The sequence below is a fragment of the Chiloscyllium plagiosum genome, unplaced genomic scaffold (assembly GCF_037043375.1).
Source record: "Chiloscyllium plagiosum isolate Xiang-an unplaced genomic scaffold, Cpla_swu_hap1 HiC_scaffold_8, whole genome shotgun sequence".
In the NCBI taxonomy this organism is placed as follows: Eukaryota; Metazoa; Chordata; class Chondrichthyes; order Orectolobiformes; family Hemiscylliidae; genus Chiloscyllium; species Chiloscyllium plagiosum.
The window spans coordinates 12,878,526-12,901,206 of record NW_028270146.1 but is presented as its reverse complement, the minus strand read 5'-3'; the positions used below and the strand labels follow the sequence as shown (position 1 = coordinate 12,901,206).

Here is a 22,681-nt window from a genome sequence, read left to right as displayed (position 1 = left end):
TGCTTTTAGTGTACAGAATATACCTGGGAAAGTTTCCTTGTTGCTTGGTAGATGCCAGTGTTTGTAGGTATACTGGAACAGCTTGGTTCAGGGCATGGCAAGTTCTACTGCACACGACTTCAGAACTATTGCTGGAATATTGTCAGGGATATAGATTTCACAATATCCAGTGCATCCAGCTGTTTCTTGGTATCACATGGAGTGAATCAAAGATTAGCATCTGTGATGCTGGGAGCTCCAGATGAGTTTGAGATGGATTATCTGTTCAGCACTTCTAGTTGATGATTATTTCAAATGTTTCATTTGGACTAAAGTGCTGGGCTTCCAATGACTGAGGTCAGGATTGCTTGCGGACTTCTCTCTGCCACTAAGCTGTTTATTGTTCACCATGATTCACAAGTGGACAGTGCAGGATGCAGAGTTAGACCTGATCCATTGGTGTGGAATTGCTAGCTCTGTCTAGCAGTTGCTGCTAATGCTATTTGGCATGTAAGTAGTCCTGTTTTATACGTTTGGTGCTCCTCCATCAACTTTCATTGAAACAAGGCTGATCTCTTGGTTTGATTTTAATGGTTGGGCAGGGCATGAGGTTGCAGATTGCATTGGGGAACAATTCTGTTGCTAGTGGGCACTTCTGGTCCAGTGGTAATATCCCTAACTCTGAACCAGGAAGCTTATCTCTCCACGCTTCAGGCTCACTGCCTTTATTCCTGATGAAGAGCTTTTGCCCGAAACGTCGATTTCGAAGCTCCTCGGATGCTGCCTGAACTGCTGTCCTCTTCCAGCACCACTAATCCAGAATCTGGTTTCCAGCATCTGCAGTCATTGTTTTTACCTCGTTGATTTTAACCCTACTGCGAATCCTCTTGCAAGGATGCCTGCCTTGAAGAAGTTTTCCTCCTCTCTCTACAAGAATCTCAGGGAGTCCCTCTCCCACTGCAACTCCCAGATCATTTCCTCTGCCCTGAAGCTCTTCAACCATGTCGTGCTACTTTCTCCCCACCCCCACCCTCCTCTAGCTTATCTCTCCACGCTTCAGGCTCACTGCCTTTATTCCTGATCAAGGGCTTTTGCCTGAAACGTCGATTTCGAAGCTCCTTGGATGCTGCCTGAACTGCTGTGCTCTTCCAGCACCACTAATCCAGAATCTGGTTTCAAGCATCTGCAGTCATTGTTTTTACCTGGCTGAGTTAAAGTCCTATCTGCTCCAGAAGATTGATTAGAAAATATTTACAATTCTGCTGCTATTGATAGCCCACAGTGCCTGATGGATGTCCAGTCTTAAGTTGCTAAATCTGTTCAAAGTCGATCATACCTGTTATTGCGCTCATGTCACACAACACAATTGTGGGTATTCTCAATATGACGACAGGTCCTCATCTCCACAAGGACTGTGCAGTGGCCGCTCTTATTGATATTGTCATGAATAGGTGCATCAGCAGCAGGAAAGTTGGGAAGGATGAGATTAAGATTTCTCTCTCTTGTTGGTTCCTCATCATCTGTTGCAGAACCAATATAGCAGCCACGTTGTTTAGGACAAGACAAGTTCAAAGAACAGCAGGCAGAGTTCTCTCTGTGTCCTATCAAAATATCCATCTCTCAATCAACATCAAAAAAACTGTTTACTTGAGGATTTGAGTACATAATTGAGACTGACAGCAGAGCAGGAATAAGGGGGTGTTGCACTGTCAGGGCTGCCACCTTTTAGATGGTATATAAAATCAAAGTCCTGGCTGCCTGTTCTGACAGGCTCAACATTTTCTGTGATGATATTTGAAGAAAAATAGGGAATTCCACCATTGGTGAATATTCCAGAATCCCTTAAACAAACGTATAATCATCAAAATAGCTGATTATTCTTTGATTTCATCCTGATTTTTTAACATAGCAACAGTAACTACACTCCAAACAGAATCAATTTTGTTTGGGATTTCAAACCAGTGCCAAGATGGTAAAAATCACCGAGGGAGAAAGTGAGGACTGCAGATGCTGGAGATCAGAGTCAAGAGTGTGATGCTGATAAAGCACAGGTCACACAAGATCCAAGGAGCAGGAGAATCCTCATTTCGAGTGTAAGCCCTTCCTGATGAAGGGCTTATGCCCGAAACATCGATTCTGCTGCTCCTCAGATGCTGCCTGCCCTGCTGTGCTTTTCTAGCACCACTGTCTCGACCCAAGACAATAAAAGAGAAATTAACCTTTTGTTTTAAATTTAGGTGTGTTTCTGAGATTGTAAAGACAATAGTACAATTCCATATTTCTGCATAAGGTTTAATGCTTGCTACACCTGAAAGAGTCATATCTACATCTACTTGGTTCAAACATCATTCAGAAGGCAGCTACTCACAATCAACTTTCACATCCTTCAGCAAAAACAATTAGGCTATAGTTAATCGAAGGCTATAACAATAGGGAGCACTTCCTCAAATGTCACAACTCCACTTGAGCAGCAACTGAATTTCATTACTATCATGAAAGAACTAGCAAAATACGAACATTCCCCATACTATTAAAAAACCCACTTTGCACTGTGTGGCATTCTGCTTCCATCAATATCAGTCAGTATGCATGTTCTGACACAGTACACAGGAAATCATCTGCAGCATTTAATACACATCCAGCTTTTCACTATTATTTTCACACTACTATTATTATTTGAGGGTTTCTGAGGGGGAGTAGATGTTCCAGGAATGAGAGATTTTTAGCTGCAAGGTTAATTTGGAGGATTTGGGGTTGTTCTCCTTGTAGCAAAGCTGATCAAGGAGAGATTTGATAGAGGTGACATTCAAAATTTTGACAGGTTCAAATAAGCTAGATGAACATAGAACAATACAGCGCAGAACAGGCCCTTCAGCCTTCGATGTTGCACCAACCTGAGAACTAATCTAAGCCCATGCCCCTACACTATCCCATCAACATCCACATGCTTACCCAAGGATTGTTTAAATCTTCCTTGAGATTTAAATGAAGAAGAGCTTTTCACATTAGCTAATGGTTAATGATTAAATGTTTGGGAATGAGACGTAGGACAGATGCAAGGAAGAACCATTTTTTAACACTAAGAAGTAACTAGCCAAAACCCATTGCCTACGAGGGTGGTGGAAGCAGAGATGATTAGTGAAAGGAAAAGAAAATTAAATAGGCATTTGAAGGAAATAAACTGGCAGGGCAATTGTGATAGAGCAAGGAATAGGACTGACTGGGATTACTCTGCACAGAGCTCACATTGATTCCTGTGATGTAATGACCCATTGACTATAAACCCTGAACAATAACATTGGAAGGCACTCTCACCTCCACATCGGGAAGGGTGTGGATCCAAACCTGGCTTTCCAGTGCTGTGTGGATGAAGCATTGACACTGCTCATGGTACTATCTTTATGGTTACATTTTAAAGCAAAATCCACAACGTGTCTCACGTGGATAAAATCTCTCAGATTTATTTTAAAGAAGAACAAGGGTATTCTGACTAATAATAATTCATCCCTCATCCAACATCATCTGGTCATTATCACTTTGCTATTTGCAGGATCCTGCTGTTTAAATTAGATGTCACATTTCCCACATTCCAACAGTGACTATACTTCAGAAGTGACTATGTTTCATTGTCTTCAATGTTTTGAGGTTGCTATATAAATGCAAGTCTTTCTTCTTCCATTGTAACTTTTTTCATTTTTGTATTTTTCTTTCGTAGAAACCATGACTCAGTCTCTTTCTAACTTTTGTTCCAAACAAAGCCATTTTACCAGCAGGGGGCTCCAAAAGTAAGAGTGGTTGTTTCAAAGTGTAACCTGTAACCCATAAATAAATAAGAATGATAGCTTGATTCAGGAATAGACAGTTATTTCGATCTCTCATTAAAACAAAATTATGGAGTGCGAATAGGGGGCTCACAGAAACACCATTCAGAAAATTACTGCTAGACCTTGACCCGCAGTATTCGTAAACAAATGCACAATTTCTGTGACCAACAGTGAGCCTGACTTATGTCACTCTTAACCATATTGTTTCAGAACCAGAGTTACAACCAATGCAACCTAACAGGAGTTTTGAAAAATAAATCAAGGTTTCTTCAAGTCAAAGCTGCAAAGAAAATGTTTACGGTGAAATTAACCTATGTTACTGTCGGTGTTGGCAATGTATACAGTTTCAATATATACAGTTACATAGCACAGTACGTACAGATTTGTGATATGATTTTAGCAGAACAGTTGCCAGGTTTCTATCACAGGCACACTCATATGAAAGGGCATCAGTTGATTAGCTGCATGGTGCTCCTTACACTCTAAAGGAGAAAGTCAGGACTGCAGATGCTGGAGATCACATTTGAAAAGTGTGGTGCTGGAAAAGCACAGCAAGTCAGACAGCATCTGAGGAGCACGAGAGTCACGCTTCAGGCATAAGCCCTTCATCAGGAATGTTGCGGTGGGGGGGGGGGGGGGGGGAGAGAGAGAAGAGGAGTGGGTTATGAGATAATTAGGATGTCGGGTGGGAGGGTCCCAAGGCGGAACCACTTCAACTACCCCTCTCCGCCAATGATATGCAAGTCCTGGGCTGCGTCTACTACCAAATGCAAGTCACCCAACACCTGGAGGAAGAAGGCATTTGGTAGTAGACGCAGCCCAGGACTTGCATATCATTGGCGGAGTGGGAGAGGGGGAGTTGAAGTGGTTCCGCCTTGGGACCCTCCAACCAAACGACATCAACATTGATTTCACCAGTTTCCTCATCCACCCCCCCCCCTCCCCCTACCTCATCCCAGATCCAGCTCGGCACCGCCCTCTTGAACTGTCTTACCTGTCCATCTTCCTTCTCACTTATCCACTCCACTCTCTGCTCCAACCTATCACCATCACCCCCCATCTGCATCTACCTATCACCTTCTCAGCTACCTCACCCCCACCCTATTTATCAGTCAGCCCCCTTCCCCACATTCCTGATGAAGGGCTTATGCCCGAAACATTGAATCTCCTGCTCCTCAGATGCTGCCTGACATGATGTGCTTTTCCGGCGCCACATGTTACTCATACCCTGGTCATTTACACAAAATATATACAATTTTTCCATGCTCTTAAAGTTAACTTGTCTGAATTACTTTGTATTATTTTAGCATCATTTTTAATTAATTCAAATTCATAATTTATGGATAAGAGAGCACATCAAATTGGCTATACAGGAACGATGGGCTAATTGGCTTTCTTTAGCACTGAATCATTAGTATATGGAGTAAATTAATATTTCTTGCAAAAAATAAAGGACTAAATTACTAGCAGCAGATTTGAGTACAGAACAGGTATGTGAAGTAATTTTTTAAATGGCCAGTGTGTTTCTAATAGTGGCGTCAAACCTCTTTAAAACATTTTAATCATTAAAATGTGCACCTCTCCCCAAGGCTCCTCACCCACTAGAAGTTATTTACAAGAAAGTGACTAGCTCTTTTTGGAATGGCGGACGTGTGTGTAAAAATGTAAGATGACAGAAGGACCAAGTAGCAGTTGTTTTCCAGCAGGCTTGAAAATGTGGAGGTAAGAAATGGCAAGCTGGAAAACTTTAAATGGCTGCAAGTGGAACAAGCAAAACGTATAAGATGCACCAGTATGAAGGGTAAGGAATAAGCAGTATTTGTGAATGATTAGCTATAAGATCTTTCATAAAAAAGGTAAAATACCACAGGTACTGGAAATTGGAAATAAAAATTTAAAATGGAAAATCTCAGCAGATCTGGCAAAATATGTGGACACAAGAACAGAATCAATTTTCTGAAGATGAGTCACAATGGACTCAAAATGTCAACTGTTTCTCTGCACATAGATGCTGCTGGATCTGATGAGTTTCTCCAGCATTTTGTGTTTTAATTTCTGTTATCATAGATTCTTTTTTCTAATAACATTTTCACTCATGACACAAAGGATCCAATAATTTCTAAACAAATTCATATTGATATCATAAAATTACATCACCAGCCTCAGCTGTCAGAACTCTTCAGTAATTCTATCTAAGATGTAATACATATGCCATCCCTTCCCATACTATCTCATCAAACTTGAGATGGCTGTGAATTTATTCTCTATTTGAAAATGCTCAGGAACAGTGGTGATGGGGTAAACCAAAGGGCAATAAGTGTGAAGTATATAATGAGGGGTTTGGAGTCACACATCGGTCTAGATTATGCAAGAGCCACATTTCCTTCCCTGAAGAGCATCAGTGAACAATCAAGCAATTATTGCTTACAGTCAAGTTAAATTCCACTTGCCAATGGGTGGCATGTGAACCCTCAATCTCTAGGTTAATACTCCAGTACCATAACTATTCAAACTCTGAGTAATATGTTAACCAGTTCTAATCTGTAAGCTAAAGGTCTCTATTATCCCTTTATTTTCTGAACTGAATGAAAAACAATGACAGATAAATTATTGATGTTGATTGTAGGTGAAATCTTGTGTACGCGAACACACACAGGATTTAAGACCATGCTTAGACTATGCAATTAACACTGAACTCGCTTTGAAGATAATCTCAATGCAGTCATATGTACTCAGATGCCCTCTTCTGGTAAAATATCAGAAAAGCAGCCACAACACCTCAGCGAATATTCTAAAAATAAATAATGCTGTCATAAAAGGTGTATGTCTTATATCAATCATAATTTACGGTGTGGTTTTTAAAATAGAGGAGATGAATTGCGATTAATTCTGTGAACATTTTTTTCTAAGAAGTTCAGAAAGTCATTTGGAACAGTATCCCAACTTCACTGTTTCTGAGAAGGCATGGGAGCTCAGTCGAGTGTCTGATAGGAAAGCTGAAATATTAAATAAATTGAATATTTATTCTGCTGAACTGCTAACAGAACCAAGGTAATTAGTTCAGTAAGGAGAAGTTTTCTCCCAGCCAGAGAATCAAGCCTTCAATTCAGGGAAATCAAGCATCTCCCTGAAGCTTCCAAGCTAGAAATTTGTACAGATCAAGTTCTTGAAAAACTGAAAAATTTTAAGTTAAAATTATGAAAAGTTCATGCCAATGGTCTCCAAAAAGATTTATAAAATGGTATCGACAATCCTATGAAAGTAAGCTGAGAATTCAGTTAATGGAAGAATTAATAAGCTGAGATAGAAGTGATATTTCTCTGGCATTAAGTTGACATTCCCTTCTGCTATTGTATTTCAACTGTCGCATAAATAGATTTTTTTTTAAAAAGTGTAAGAAGTTTGCATTCTGTTGTTGAAGGACACCTGCAACCTCATGTGACTACGCTTCAGTAATAAACCATCATGGTGACCAACGAATCTATCAGCTATCCAAATATTTAATTCTGAAGAAGGGTCTCTGAACTGAAACATGAATTGTTTTCTCTCCAGCAATGTCACAAGACCAGCTGAGCCTCTCCAGCAATTTCTGTTGCTGTGTTTTGGAGCTAATCTGCCAATTCAGATTCATTCCGGGGTTTAACTTGCCCAGTATTAGCTGGGATCAAAATAATGCAATAAATAACACATCATCTATTCTTGTGACAAATAGCAGCAAGCCTTACAAGAATATACATGCTAGCATGGGAGAGCGACAATTTTCATTGTCCTTTGTATTATCCATATTCCTATGGAGCGGAGATCAGAACAGAGAGATGTGACTGTTGAAGAATGAGGCACCTTAGACTTTAAGGGATCAAGTATCGATATCAAGCATGGTCAGGCAAGATGAAGCCGCACACTTGAAATTCACCGACTCAAACCATGTTCCTCAGCTTCCATCTCAGCAGTATTGGCCACAACAGCCTTGTGATACAGTTTATTATTTTCTTTATTTGTTCGTATGGTGAGCATTGCTGGCTAGACTAACATAACATCCATCCCTAATTGCTCGAGAAGGTGGATTTGAGTGGCTTCTTTGAAGCATCGTAGCCCAAATGGTGTGGATGCCCCACAGGGCAACAAGGGCATGGGTTTCATATTTTTGACTCAGCAATAGCAAAGAAATGAAAACACAGTTTGAAGTTAGGATGATGTGCGAGGTGAGGAACTGGTGTCCCCATCAGTCTGGTGACCTTGTCTTTGAAGGTCATAGATCACAGATTTCGATGACAATGTCAAAACAACCTTGACAAGTTTCTGCAGTCCATTTTGTAGATGGTATATAACCCTGCATGCTAGTGATGGAGGGAGAGAATATCATGATCCTCCATCTGAAATAAATTCCAGAAAGCCAGATGGGAAGGAATGATACAGGAGACAACACTTACTCAGACTGGTATTTATTTACAAAAGGAAACATTACAAACACAGACTTCCTAACTCAATCATAGTTGATTATACTGTTTTTTCATTCATTTTAAAGAACAAATCAAGATAAATTGACTAGTGATAGCCCTTTCAATGGCACTATAACCTAAATCTAAATATTAAAGGAAACCTATATTTTATTGCAGTGTGGTGCAGTGCGGGGGGACCCCTCACTCACACACAAGCTCTCGTGCACACACACACAGCCCCGCACTCACACAGACACATGCATCCTCTCACACATATCCCATCACACATTCAGACACACTTAACCAAGCTTACACACACACATATATCATGTGCACTCACACCCACATGCACGCTCAATCTGTCGCTCCTACATGAGCACACGTATAAGCTTATGGGGTGAATTTGTTTTTGGCAGAAATACATTTAATTTTGCTCAAGAACTGCATGAATCCATGTGAAACTGTAAAACTGTGAGGGTTTGTCAGTCTGACATCGCATTGGAACACAGACAGACTTCACACCTGTTGTTTAAAAAGCTGAGCTATCTTGGGAATGTAATTTAAAAGAAGTTCTGGGAAGTACATATCAAAGAACAGAAATCAGCATACCCCATTCTAAAAGATGTAAGTTTTAATCTAAGATTGTTTCCTGTATCACATCTCCATAACACTGGACTCCTTTGGCTATAAATTCTGTGAGCATGATCTTAACCCCCACAAACACCTGATGAAGGAGCAGCGCTCTGAAAGCTAGTGCTTCCAAATAAACCTGGTGGACTATAACTTGGTATTGTGTGATTTTTAATTTTGTCCACCCCAGTCCAACATTGGCACCTGCAAGTCATAACTCTCATGAAAATCAATATCATCCAGGATAAAGCAGGCCTCTTGAGTACACCACATCCCCAAACATTCACTCTCCCTCTAACACCGACACTGTAGCAATCTATGCCATTTACAAGATGCACTGCAGCAACTCACCAAAGCCTCTTCAATAGCACCTTCCAAACCTATTACCGCTTACCACCTACAACAAGGGCAGCAAATAAATGGATCACCACTCTGCAAATTCCCTACCACGAGCCAAAACATGCTGAATCAGAAGCATATTACCATTAACTGTCACAAGGTCAAAATCCTGGAACTCACTCCAAAATGGCAGTGTGGGTGTTCTTAACGACAGGGACTGCAGCAATTCAAGGAGACAGCTCACCATCACCTTCTCAGAGACAATTTAGTTCAGGCAATAAATGTTGGCTGAGACAAAATCTCAAGAATGATCAAGAGAAGGAAAGTTCTACTCTAAAGCCACTCAATTTAATGTGGTTTTGAATATCCTCTCCACAGGAACATAATTTGGACAAAATTTGACACCAAGCCGCTCGAATGGATATTAGAACAGCAGAGGTCGGTTTTATGAAGCATAGCCAAACATAATGGTTTCAGGAAAGAATTCAGGGTTTATCTGTGTCATTATTACAAATATGAGTCTAGTGGAGGTCAGTTGTAATAGTCATTTTCAGATAGTCTGAGAGTACCTTACATTTGTATAAGTTGATTGGATAAATCCTTGAAGAGTCTACACAATCACAGTTGGCCTTTTGCAAAGTATAATTCTAAATGGAACAGTGCCCAACTGAACTTCAAAAGATCTTTCAGATATACTCTCCCCCATAACTAAAGACATCTTATTCTCTCCAGACCAAAGCAGACTTACCAGCCACCTCTCCTCGCTCCCGTCCAACAACAAATCCAAATGCTCTCTTGATTATCCTTACTGTCCAAGATTACAGTGACAATAGGACAATTAGCTTTAAGGAGAGATTAGACGAACATACATTATTTCCGCTAGAGCCTCAGAGGCTGATGGGGTAACCTGACAGAAGCGTATAAAAATTATGAAGGGCACAGATAGGGTGGATTGGTGGATTGTCAGAGTCTCTTTCCCGGGCGGAAATGTCAAACCCAGGTTTAAGGTGGGAGGAGGAAAATTTAAAGACGACTTACGAGGAAAGTTTATTTTTTAAAGACGGTAGTAGGGGCTTTTAACCCACTGCTGGGGGAGGTCATAGAGGTACTTACAATAGCAAAGTTTAAGGGGCATTTAGACTGACACATGAACAGATAGAGAATAAAGGGATATGGAGCATGTGCAGACAGATGAGATTGGTTTAGAATAGCATCACGGTTGGCAATTCAAGATGACGGTGCCAGCACAGGAGGTTGTGTTCAGGCTCCTAGCCCATCTGTTCCAACTAGCCACAGCCTTCTCTCACTTTCTCCTTTCCCCTTTCTTTTTTATCCTTCATCTTCTGATACCTGGGAGAAGCCAGAGCAGTTTCGGCAGGGCATCAGTTGCAGTTAGTGGCTGTGCCAAGAGCGAGGATTCCTGGCTGCAATAGGCCTGGATCGTGGACGGGACTTGGCAGGTCATCAGCTACAGCAGTGATGATGCACGGAGTGGGGACTCCTCGCTGCATCAGACCCAGAGCATGGACTCAGCGAGTCAGCACCTGCGGCTATGCCCGAAATGAGGGCTCCTGGCTGCGGTAGGCCTGGAGTATCAACTTGGCCGGCCTTTGGCTGCAGTGGTGACAATGCCTGCGGCAGGCCTGAAGCGTCGATTCCTGTCAGGGTCTTCACTGCCGCACCTGGAGTGGGGACTTCTTGAGGAGAGACCTTGCAGAATCCCTGGAGATGTATTTGAATACTCCTTACAAGAAAGACAATCTCTATTTATGTAATTTCTTTTTATTCCTTTCGTAACTCAAAAATGGTGCTGGATCATGGTCTCATACAGCATACAAACAGATCTTTCAGTCCAACCGTAATCCCAAACTAAACTAGTCCCATTCGCTTGCACCTGGCCTGTATCCCTCCAAACCTTTCCTATTCACGTACTTATCTTAATGTCTGTTAAACGTTGGAATTGTACACACATCCACCACTTCCCTCTGGAACTTCATTCTTCACAGGAACCACCCTCTGTGTACAAAAATTGTTTCTCATGCCTTGTTAAAATCTTTCTCCTCTCGCCTTAAAAATATGTCCCCTCGTCTTGAAATCCCTCACTTTAGGGAAAATACACCTGCCATCCACCTTATCTATACCCCTCATTATTTTATAAGCCCCATAAGGTCACCTCTCAACCTCCTATACTGCAGTGAAAAAAGACCCAGCCTATGCAGCCTCTCCTTACAACCCAAACTCTCCATTCCCAGTAAAAATCTGGTAAAGCTCTTCGGAACCTTCTCCAGCTTAATGATATCCTTCCTATAACAGGGCGACCAGACCTGAAAACAGTACTCTAGAAAGAGGCCTCACCAACGTCCTGTACAACCTCAACATGACATCCCAACTGCTATACTCAAAAGATTTGGGCAATGAAGGCAAGTGTGCTAAACACCTTCTTAACCACCCTATCTATAAATGAAGCAAACTTAAAAGAATTATGGACCTGAACCCCTAGGTCTCTGTCTTCTACAACACTACCCAAGGCCCTACTTTTAATTGAAAAAGTCTTGCCTTTTGTTTGTTTAACTAAAATCTAATATCTCGCAATTATCCAAATTAAACTCCATCTGCCACTCTTCAAATTGTAGCGAAAAAACAGTTACCATGGTATCTTTCTCAATATATGTGATAATAACTAACTCACTCACAAACATGATGGGCTGAAGGGTCTGTTCCTGTGCTGGACTGTTCTATGTTCCATTCAGATTTGGACTATTAGTGTTGGCTCATCAACAATGCCCAAACCCCAATACATTTTGAAAATGCTTCACTGGAAAGCAAAGGCTAAGACAGGTAACAGGAAGCCTGGCAAACAGACAGCTTTGCAGTTATTCTTTCATCTGATAGACGCTGTGATTAATAGCTGACCTTGAACCCACAGACTTCCCTCAAACAGTTTTACTGGCTGTGCTCCAAGATGATACAGCAGCATTGTCTAGCCTCTAAAACAGAAAGTGGATGGTTTCAATGGGAATTCAGAAAGAACATGCAAATCAAGATTTTAATCAACAACAATTTTCTCGAGTCTCAGTGATCTCAGAAATTTAAGGGTGCAGATCCATGGGAATCACAATTCAACAGAGCTATTCTATATCTATATACAAAATTCAAGAAGTTTCTCAATTGCAAAATCATAGAAAATAAAAGCCAACAGATAATACTTAGCCCAAATAAGGACCTCAGTCGGAGTAATGTGTGTATTATTCCCACCCATGGAAAAGTGTATTGAAGCTTTAAAAGGATTCAACCTATTCATTAGATGTACCAACAAACACTCTCCCTTCCACCCAACTGAACTTGTCCACACACCAAACAATGTTTTCTTCCACTTCCACCATATCAAAGCTGTTGTTATCGATACCCTTACGAGTTTTTGCCACAGCTTTCTCACAGTCGGAGATGCGAAATATTTCTTGTTCCACTCATGCTCAGGCCCCTCCCCCCACTTCTTTTTTCTATACATAGATGATTTTGGCCTGCTCTCAACTGGAACTGAAAGATGTAACTGAGTTTGCTTCCAATGTCTCTTCCCCAAACAAAACTGAAGTAGAGCATTTGACTACATTTGCAAAGCATGTTGGGATCATTGACAAAATTCTGTGCAATTTGTGCTAAATCTTGCTAAAGTGCTGACTGCTGCAGGAGCAAGCTGGATAACCGGAAGTATGACCATTCACAAGTAAAACCACAAACTCAAAATAACTGGTGGCTGCAGTCTCCGCAGACGGACACCGGTGTGGAGAATTCTGAAGAGCAATTTACGTAATCAAAACTGTGTGCTTTGCTATAATTCAAAGATATCAAGAGTGCTGAATTTTGTAATTGATGAGATTGCCTGGTTGGAATCTCACTCTTAGGGCGACCTCGCTTCTCCCCAAAGTTTTTTCGTAATAAACTGTGCTTTGACCTGCTACAAAATCCGATTTTTGCGTAATTTTATCCACAAAAAAGATCCATCTTCAAATTTTATTGTTCCCTTCCTTGACTTCTCAGAAATGGAAAGAATCAACCAATATTCACTATAAACCCACTGACTCCCATAACGGCTACCAGACCATAGGGCTGCTTGCTCATTAGGGAGACTCAACTGGTGATGGGAAGCAGTGGGAAAGAAAGCCCTTCATAGCAACCTCAGCCGGTGTGGGAATTTAATCCATGCTGTTGGCATCATTCAGCATTGCAAAGCATCCAGCCAACTGAGCTAACCGATCCCCTCTACTATAATTACCTAGACTACACTGTCCACATTATTGTTCCTAAATGAGCTCTCTTACATTCTCCCCGATTCTCAGTCTCATCTGCTTGGACAGAGCAATTCATCATACTACAACGTGTTTCCTACCCTGGCATCCCTTCTCAACATCCGAAGCTCAAACACTACTACAAGTGTAACAGAGAAGAATTTGTACCTCTTTCAATTCATCATAGTCTATTCGTAGCTTATGACACAGTGCCCTCTGTGTTGGCGAGATCAAAGACTGGGGGACTGATTTGGCAGAACACCTCCTTTCAATCTATACGATCACCGTCAGGCTCTAGTTGCCTTCCATTTAATTCTCCAACTTGATTCTAATGTTGACCTTTCTGTCCTTGACCTGCTGCTGTGTCTCTATAGGGTTCAATGCAATCTCAAGGAACAGCATCTCATCGTTTGACAGGGCATTGCTGCAGTTAGCAATTTTAGATTATAACATTCATGCCACCCAAATGCCAGACAATGACAATCACCAAGAGAGAATCTCATCATCTCTTAATATTCAATGCGTTACAAACACAATCTGACACTTTCTACAGGAGTTACCATTGACCAGAAACTGACCAGGACCAGGCACGTAAATACTGTAGTAACAAGAGCAGGTCAGAGGTTAGGAATTATGCAGTAACTCACATCCTGACTCCTCAAAGCCGCTATACCACCTACAAGGTACAAGTCAGGAGTGTTTGGAATACTCCCTACTTGCCTGGATAACAGCAGCACCAACAACACTCAAGAAGCATGTCACCATCCAGGACAAAGCAACCCAAGGCTTTCCACAGTACCTTCCAAACCCACACCACTATCATCTAGAAGGACAAGGACAGCAGATACATAGGAACACCACCACCTGCAAGATCCCCTCTCAGCCACTCACCATCCTGACTTAGAAATATATCACCATTCCTTTAGTGTGGATGGGTCAAATCCTGCTTTGTCATGGTACGTGTCACCATCCAAGGCCAAACCCTGAAACACCCTCCCTAATGGCATTGTAGCTGTGCTTACAGCACATGGACTGCTGCAATTAAAAGCAGCAGCTCACCACTACCTTCTCAAGGGCAATAAATGCTGACATAGCCAGCGATGCCCACACCCCCTCAATGAAATTTTAAAAGCTTCTAACTCCATTTTGATGTATTTTTCTTAGTTGGTTTGTTTCTTTGCCATTTGTTTTGGTCCATTTTCCTCTTGATTTTGCTTTCAGATAGCAGCGACCTAAAATCTCTCCTCTCTCCACCCCCCACCAACCCTATTACAGAAATTACTTTTCATTCTTTTGCCCAACATGCAACTGCTCAAACATATGGATTTTCCTAATATTCCTCAGGCCTGAAACACTAACTGGTTCTCTCTCCTCAGATGATGCCTGACCCTACTGAGCATTTCCAGTATTTTGTGCTTTCATTTCAGATTTTCAGCATCTTTCTTTCGTTTCACTAGATATTTTGGTCTAAGGCAATATGAAAGGAGACTTGAAAAGTCTGGAGGATGTTGTTTTAACTAAAACATTGTAGATAATAAGGCAAGATAATTCCAAATTTTAAAAAGGATTAGGCAGATAGAATCAGTCAGCTTCCAATAGCTGAGGCATTGAGAATGGCTGGCATAGATGGAAGATTAAATGTAAAAGAATTAAAACAGAAGTCAGAGACCTCATCTCTCTCACACCTATGGACTGGGGGGAAATTACCTCCAATTAGCTGAGGAAGAAATTATGACAATATTGAAGGTTAGATTTGATAGGTAGATGAATGAAATGGAAGGGTTCTGGAAACAAGATCCTCCAATGTGACCCTCTCCAAATTGCCCAAATCCTTCTCGGAAATAGAGTGAAAGCTGAGGTGCTGTCACCAGGTTGTTCCAGCACAATTGGTTTCCTACCGCAAACATCCAATAAAATCGTGGCTGATCCATACATGTCGCTCTTTTGTGATAAGAACAGAAAATGATGGCAGGCTATCGCAAGGCAGCCAGCATGGGCAGGGAGGACAGGACAAAGACAGGGCTACCTCTTAGCCAAGTCTCCCCTTCACACGGATGAAATCCTTCTCTTCAAAAGCCAATTAACCTCCAAAATTTATTTTTCCTCGAAATGCAGAATACCAGTCTTGGCAGACTGTGTATTTTTTGTTTTGTTTTTGTTTTTAAATTTCTTTATACATCTTTGTTGAATAACACAACTTTGCAAGAGGTTAAGTAACTGGAGCATCCCTGACAGAATGCGACCATTCAGATACTTGGAGCTAACAGATATTTGGAATAAAAGCCCACTTACCTTTTGTAGCATAGGATTCTGCAATGATCCTCAGTCTGTAGACAGGCACTCCCACCAACTGCAACTTTTCCAGATCAACCTTGGAATACAGGTTGAGAGCCCGGGTGTGGTCACCCTCCACATAGTAACACTTGGCCAATATCAAATTGGCTTCCTGAGCAAAGTCTTGCTGACAAAAGAGCAAACAGTGCAGTGCGTAAATATCTTAGCAAACATCAGCTTCTCAATCTGGGCTCTGCTGATTTTTTTGGGGGGGCGCGGGGGGGCGGTATGGTTAAACAAGGCAAGTGGTGCATAAATAAGTTATGGCTGGAAGCAACCTGGAGCTAAATGGGAGGAACCAATGAAACTGCTGCACATATAATACAGAGCAGACAGCTCATCTCACTGGAGAAACACTGGAAGTGACAGAGGATTGTCAGGCCAAGTATGGTTATGAAGGCTGGCGATGAGCCTTGTTTAACAGAGAGATTTTATTAACTTTACTTACACAAATACGGTATTAAATGAAAATAAAACAAGAACTTCAAATGCAAGAGATCTGGAACAAAACCAGAAAATGCTGACGAAACCCACTAGATGTGGCAGCTTCTGTGGGAAGAAAGCAGAGTTAATGTTACATCCAGTGACTGATAAATCTGATGAAGAGATACTGGACTAGAAAGGTTAACTTTGCTTTCTTCCCACAGAAGCTAGAGCTGAAAATGTGTTGCTGGAAAAGCGCAGCAGGTCAGGCAGCATCCAGGGAACAGGAGAATCGACATTTCGGGCATAAGCCCTTCCCACAGAAGCTACCTGGCCTGCTGAGTTTGGCCAGCAATTTCTGTTTTTGCATTAAATGTAAAGGTTGTTTAGGTCCTCTGAATATTAAAAAAGACAGATTGGGGTTTATACAATCTCTCATGACCACCAAACATCACAAAGAATATTGTAGCCAATTAAGTACTTTTGAAATACAACCACTGTTGTGATATGACTTTTAAGACCATAAAATCTAATTTCTGGAAAGTCAGAGATCGCCAGCAATTAAACTCAAATTAATGAGATACATTAGCCAACTTAAAAGTGAAAATTACTCACTTCAGATGGATTTCAAATTTCACCCTAATATTGTTAAACTGAAAGTGATATATCAGTGGCCTGAGAATGGTTTTTGTTAAAAGGTGTGTGACATTTTGAAGTGTGAAATCTGAGGTAGAACAGACACCCTTGTGCGCCATAAATGGTACTCCAGAAAATCAGGCAACTGTTTACGTTTATATCATACCTTTAATATAAGTATTATATACCTATATATATAATTTAGTAGTTCAGTGGTCAGCACTGCTGCCTTACGGCACCAGGGACCCCAATCAATTCCAGCCTTGGGCCCCTGTCAGTATGGAGTTTGCACGTAAGCCGTTTGTCTGTGTAAGTTTCCTCCACATGCTCCAGTTTCCCCTCTCAGTCCAAAGATGTGCAGGTTAGGTGGATTGGCCGTGCTAAATTGCCCATAGTGTCCAGGAATGTGTAGGTTAGGTGGGTTAGCCATGATAAATGCAGAGTTACAGAGACGAGGTAAGACGGTGAGTCTGGGTGGGATGCTCTTCAGAGGGTTAGTGCGAACTCAATGGGCCAAATGGCTTGTTTCCACATTGTGGGGATTCTATGACAATTCTAATAAAATTCTTCACAAAAGCATATTCAGAGTTTAAAAAAAGCCACCCAACAACAATGCCCTAACACTCAGCACCACGCCACCTACAAAATACCTTCAACGCAACAGCATTTTTAGTCAGTTTTTAAAATGATTCAAGTTGTAAAGAGATTTGCAGGTACATAACTGAAAGAACACTGTTAATCATGCTGCTGACACTGCATACTTCAGTTTGTAAACTGGTACAAAACAGAAGTGCTCCACAAAAATGGTTGAATCGTTTTGCAGATTCGGCAGCATCTGTAGGGGAGAACCAGGTTCAGGTTCATTGTCATCAAACTGAAACATTAACTTTGTTTCTCCTTACTCAGATGTCGCCTTACCTGCTCAGCATTCACATCATTCTCTGCTTTTCTTTCAGGTACAAAGGTTGTAGCAAGATCCTGAATGAAAGATGTATTACCTTTAAATTGCCTCTATCGAGTGCACCTAGCAAGTGCTTCTTCACCTCGCTTAGCTTTGGCTTGGCATCTGAAGGAGTGACTCCTTGTTTGATTGGATTGTCTTTCAGGTACAGCTCCAACTTTGACTCTCCAAGTAGTAGCTCTGCCAGGTCGTCTGAGAGAGAACAGAGGTGACAGAATCTTACAGAAAGGAAAAACAAACTTACTGTTCTCTACCGCCTTTCAAGTTCTTAGGATGTCTAAAGCACCTCACAGAAAATTAAATACTTCCCAAATTGCAGTTACTGATGTGTTTGTGAGGCTGAGAGTCCCTTATTCTGTCGATTTGATTTTAAACACTGGCATTCTCCTTCAATGTTGACTCTGACAGAGATACAGAAGATGTACACAATCTCTTCTGACAAGAGCAAGCAATCCCAACACAGCATTTTTGGCTGAGTCACACACGCCTCAGAATTAGATCACCATGGGTTGACACCCCACTCCATCAACTAAACTGGGGCTTTGGTCCAATGGCAAAGGGGTTCCTAGACAATTGGGAGTCAGATTTTGTTGGGAATCACGAGCAGGTTTGAGTTTATCCATGACTCCCACCAAGGGAGCCTGCCACATCAGTTCCCCATTCACACACAATGCATCATTTATGCAGTACCACTTCATCATCCACCCGACGCCTGGAGGAACAACACCTCATCTTACGCCTCAGGGCCCTTCAACCCCAGGGCATCAATATGGGTTTCACCAGTTTCCTCATTTCCCCTCCCCCCACCTTACCCCAGTTCCAACCTTCCAGCTCAGCACCATCCTCATGACCTGTTCCATCTTCCTTCCCACCTATTCACTCCACCCTCCTCTCCGACGTATCACCTTTCCCCCCACCTCCATCCACCTATTGCACTCTTAGCTACCTTCTCCCCAGCTCATCCCCCTCCCATTTATCACTCCATCCTGGAGGCTCCCTGCCTCATTCCTGATGAAGGGCTCTAGCCCGAAACATCGATTTTCCTGCTCCTCAGATGCTGTCTGACCTGCTGTGCTTTTCCAGCAAATCACTCTCAACTCAGGATGAAGGACTAGAGTCCAATAACCCACACACATGACACAATATGACACTACGGCCAGTCACAGACACAGAGTAAATTGAAGTCTCTCAATCAGAGCAGTATTGAGAGAAGACAGTAGATTTACCCAAGATAATTTGAAGACCACACCCAAAGTGCAGATGACGCTAAATAGAATAAAGAACTGTGGATGCTGGAAATCTGAAACAAAAACCAATACTGCTGGAGAAACTGAGCTGGTCTGGCAGTCTCTGTGGAAATGAGAATTAATGTTTCAAGTCCAGTGCCAGACCTGCGGAATTGCTCTCGCAGTTTCTGATTTTGATACAGATGATATTCTTGTGTGCTGACTCGAGCTCCAGGTCATCGGCAACTCCTCTGAAACATACGAGAAGGTGAATCTTTCACTAAACTCCCAGAAAAACCTGAAGTCCACCTCCAACCAGTTCCCACAGGAAAACCAACCACCAACTTCCTCCACCCCCCCAAATATATAGTAGACACTCAAACCATTGAACAAGTGCCAACAGCCGTGTTTCCACAAGATCCTTCAAATTTATTGACCAGTAAGACAGCCGTGTCCTCTCCCAAAGCAACCAGGAGACTGCTGGAGTTGTCTGAAATGGAGCAGAATCATTCTTTCAATGTGGAGGGTGGTGGGATGAAAAGTGAGGACAAGGGGAATCCAATCACACTGCTGAAAGTGATGGGGAGGGGCAAGCTCCTGCAGAACACCAAACATACTTTCCCCTCACTTCCCCGTTATTCCTTCCGGGACACCTTAATCTATTCCACAACCAAAAACACCACACACCCCTCTCCACGGCACCTTCCCACGCAACCGCAGAAGGTGCAACCCCTGCCCCTTCCCCTCCTCACCATCCAAGGGCCGAAACAGTCTTTCCAGGTGAAGCAGCATTTCATGTGTCCCTCCTCCAGTCTGGTGCACTGTAATCACTGCACCCAACGTGGCCTACTCTACATTGGACAAACCAAACAGACTGGGTGACCACTTCGCCGACCACCTCCGATCTGTGCACAAGCATGACCCCGATGTTCCCGTGGCCTGTCGCTTTAACACAATGTCCTGCTTGCATGCCCCATGTGTCTGACAGTGGGGGGAGTGGACGGGGGGATGGGGGGGGATGGGACGGGGACGGATGGGGTGGGACGGGGAGGGACGGGGGGGGAGGGGGATATGGGACGGGACGGGGGGGCGGATGGGACGGGACGGGGGGGGCGGATGGGACGGGACGGGACGGGGGGCGGATGGGACGGGACGGGGGGGATGGGACGGGACGGGACGGGACGGGGGGGGGGGGGCGGACGGGGGGGGGGGGGGCGGATGGGACGGGACGGGGGGGGGGCGAATGGGATGGGACGGGACGGGGGGGCGAATGGGATGGGACGGGACGGGGGGGGCGGACGTGACGGGGGGGGTGGATGGGACGGGACGGGGGGGGGGCGGATGGGACGGGACGGGGGGGGGGGGCGGATGGGACGGGGGGGGGGGGCGGATGGGACGGGGGGGGGGGCGGATGGGACGGGACGGGGGGAGGGGGGGGCGGATGGGACGGGACGGGACGGGGGGGCGGATGGGACGGGACGGGGGGGGCGGGCGGATGGGACGGGACGGGGGGGGCGGATGGGACGGGACGGGACGGGGTGCGGATGGGACGGGACGGGGGGGCGGGGGCGGATGGGATGGGACGGGGGGGGCGGGGGCGGATGGGACGGGACGGGGGGGGCGGATGGGATGGGACGGGACGGGAGGGGGGGGGGCGGATGGGACGGGACGGGGGGGGCGGATGGGACGGGACGGGACGGGGGGGGGCGGATGGGACGGGACGGGACGGGGGGGCGGATGGGACGGGACGGGGGGGGGGGCGGAAGGGACGGGACGGGGGGGGGCGGAAGGGACGGGACGGGGGGTGCGGAAGGGACGGGACGGGACGGGGGGGGATGGGATGGGATGGGATGGGATGGGACTGGACGGGGGGGGGGGGGATGGGATGGGACTGGACGGGGGGGGGGGATGGGATGGGACGGGACGGGGGGGGGATGGGATGGGACGGGACGGGACGGGGGGGATGGGACGGGACGGGGGGGGTGGGACGGGACGGGGATGGGACGGGGGGGACGGGGATGGGACGGGACGGGACGGGGGGGGGGGATGGGATGGGATGGGACTGGACTGGGGGGGATGGGACTGGACTGGGGGGGATGGGACTGGACGGGGGGGGGGATGGGACTGGACGGGGGGGGGGATGGGACTGGACGGGGGGGGGATGGGACTGGACGGGGGGGGGATGGGATGGACGGGGGGGGGATGGGACTGGACGGGGGGGGGGGAATGGGATGGGATGGGACGGGGGAGGGGATGGGACGGGACGGGACGGGGGGGATGGGACGGGATGGGGGGGGCGGGACGGGATGGGGGGGGCGGGACGGGATGGGGGGGGGCGGGACGGGATGGGGGGGGGCGGGACGGGATGGGGGGTTGCGGGACGGGGGGGGATGGGACGGGACGGGACGGGGGGACGGGGGACGGGACGGGGGGACGGGGGACGGGACGGGGGGACGGGGGACGGGGGGGGGGGACGGGGGACGGGGACGGGGGACGGGGGGGGGGGACGGGACCGGGGGGGGGATGGGATGGGACGGGGGGGATGGGACGCGGGGGGGCGGGACGGGGTGGTGGGGGGGATGGGACAGTGGGGGGGGTGGGGGGTTGAGGGGGAGGGTACGGTGGGGGGGTAGGGTCAGTGGGGGGAGGGGAAAGTGGGTGGGTGGGGACGTGGGGGGTTGGGGACAGGGGGCGGTGGGGACAGGGGACGGGGGGTGTGGGGGTTGGGGTTGAGGCAGGTCTTTCTGGAAGGTTCCTTCGGCGACCCTCGGGAGGTGAAGCTCTGGGTCCCGAGCCCCCGTTGGGGCCGACATTGCCCGGGGCCCGGGGGAACCGCCAGGAGAGGCCGCGGGTCCTTACCGTTCCCGATGAGCTTGGCCGACAGTTGTTTAACGAGCTCCGGGATCTTTTCCCACAGACATTCATTCCGACAGCGCTCAATCTCAATCTCCAACCGAGTCCCCAACTTCTTAGCGGCCATTTCGGCAAAGCCACCTGAACCTGCAGCGCCCTCTCCCACCCCAGCGGCTTGTCCTGGAACAGCAGCGCCCTCTCCCACCCCAGCGGCTTGTCCTGGAACAGCAGCGCCCTCTCCCACCCCAGCGGCTTGTCCTGGAACAGCAGCGCCCTCTCCCACCCCAGCGGCTAGTCCTAGAACAGCAGCGCCCTCTCCCACCCCAGCGGCTTGTCCTGGAACAGCGGGTTTTCCGGGAACTGCAGCGCCCTCTCCCACCCCAGCGGCTTATCCTGGAACCGCAGCGCCGTCTCCCACCCCAGCGGCTTGTCCTGGAACCGCAGCGCCCTCTCCCACCCCAGCGGCTTGTCCTGGAACAGGGGTTCTCCGGGAACTACAGCGCCCTCTCCCTCCCCAGCGGCTTGTCCTGGAACAGCGGCTTCTCCGGGAACTGCAGCGCCCTCTCCCACCCCAGTGGCCTATCCTTGAACAGCGGCTTCTCCGGGAACCATACCAATCTTCTAAAGTTAAAAATCACACACCAGGTTATAGTCCAACAGGTTTAATTGGAAGCACTAGCTTTCGGAGCGACGCTCCTTCATCAGGTGATTGTGCTTCCAATTAAACCTGTTGGACTATAACCTGGTGTTG

General features: G+C 45.7%; 1 protein-coding gene across 2 annotated transcripts in view; it reads right to left on the bottom strand.

Annotated features, from left to right (window-relative positions):
• The window catches only part of ttc7b (tetratricopeptide repeat domain 7B), a 371,811-nt gene extending 349,745 nt beyond the window's left edge, over positions 1–22,066 (bottom strand). For both annotated transcript variants that reach the window (XM_043696948.2, XM_043696949.2), the window contains exons 1-3: positions 21,937–22,066; positions 17,889–18,043; positions 15,790–15,958 (exon numbers count right to left, since the gene is read on the bottom strand). In XM_043696948.2, coding sequence (XP_043552883.2) covers positions 15,790–15,958; positions 17,889–18,043; positions 21,937–22,057 — 445 coding nt within the window. In that variant the 5' untranslated portion in view covers positions 22,058–22,066. The remainder of the gene's footprint in view (positions 1–15,789; positions 15,959–17,888; positions 18,044–21,936) is intronic.
• Between the last annotated feature and the right edge of the window lie 615 nt (positions 22,067–22,681).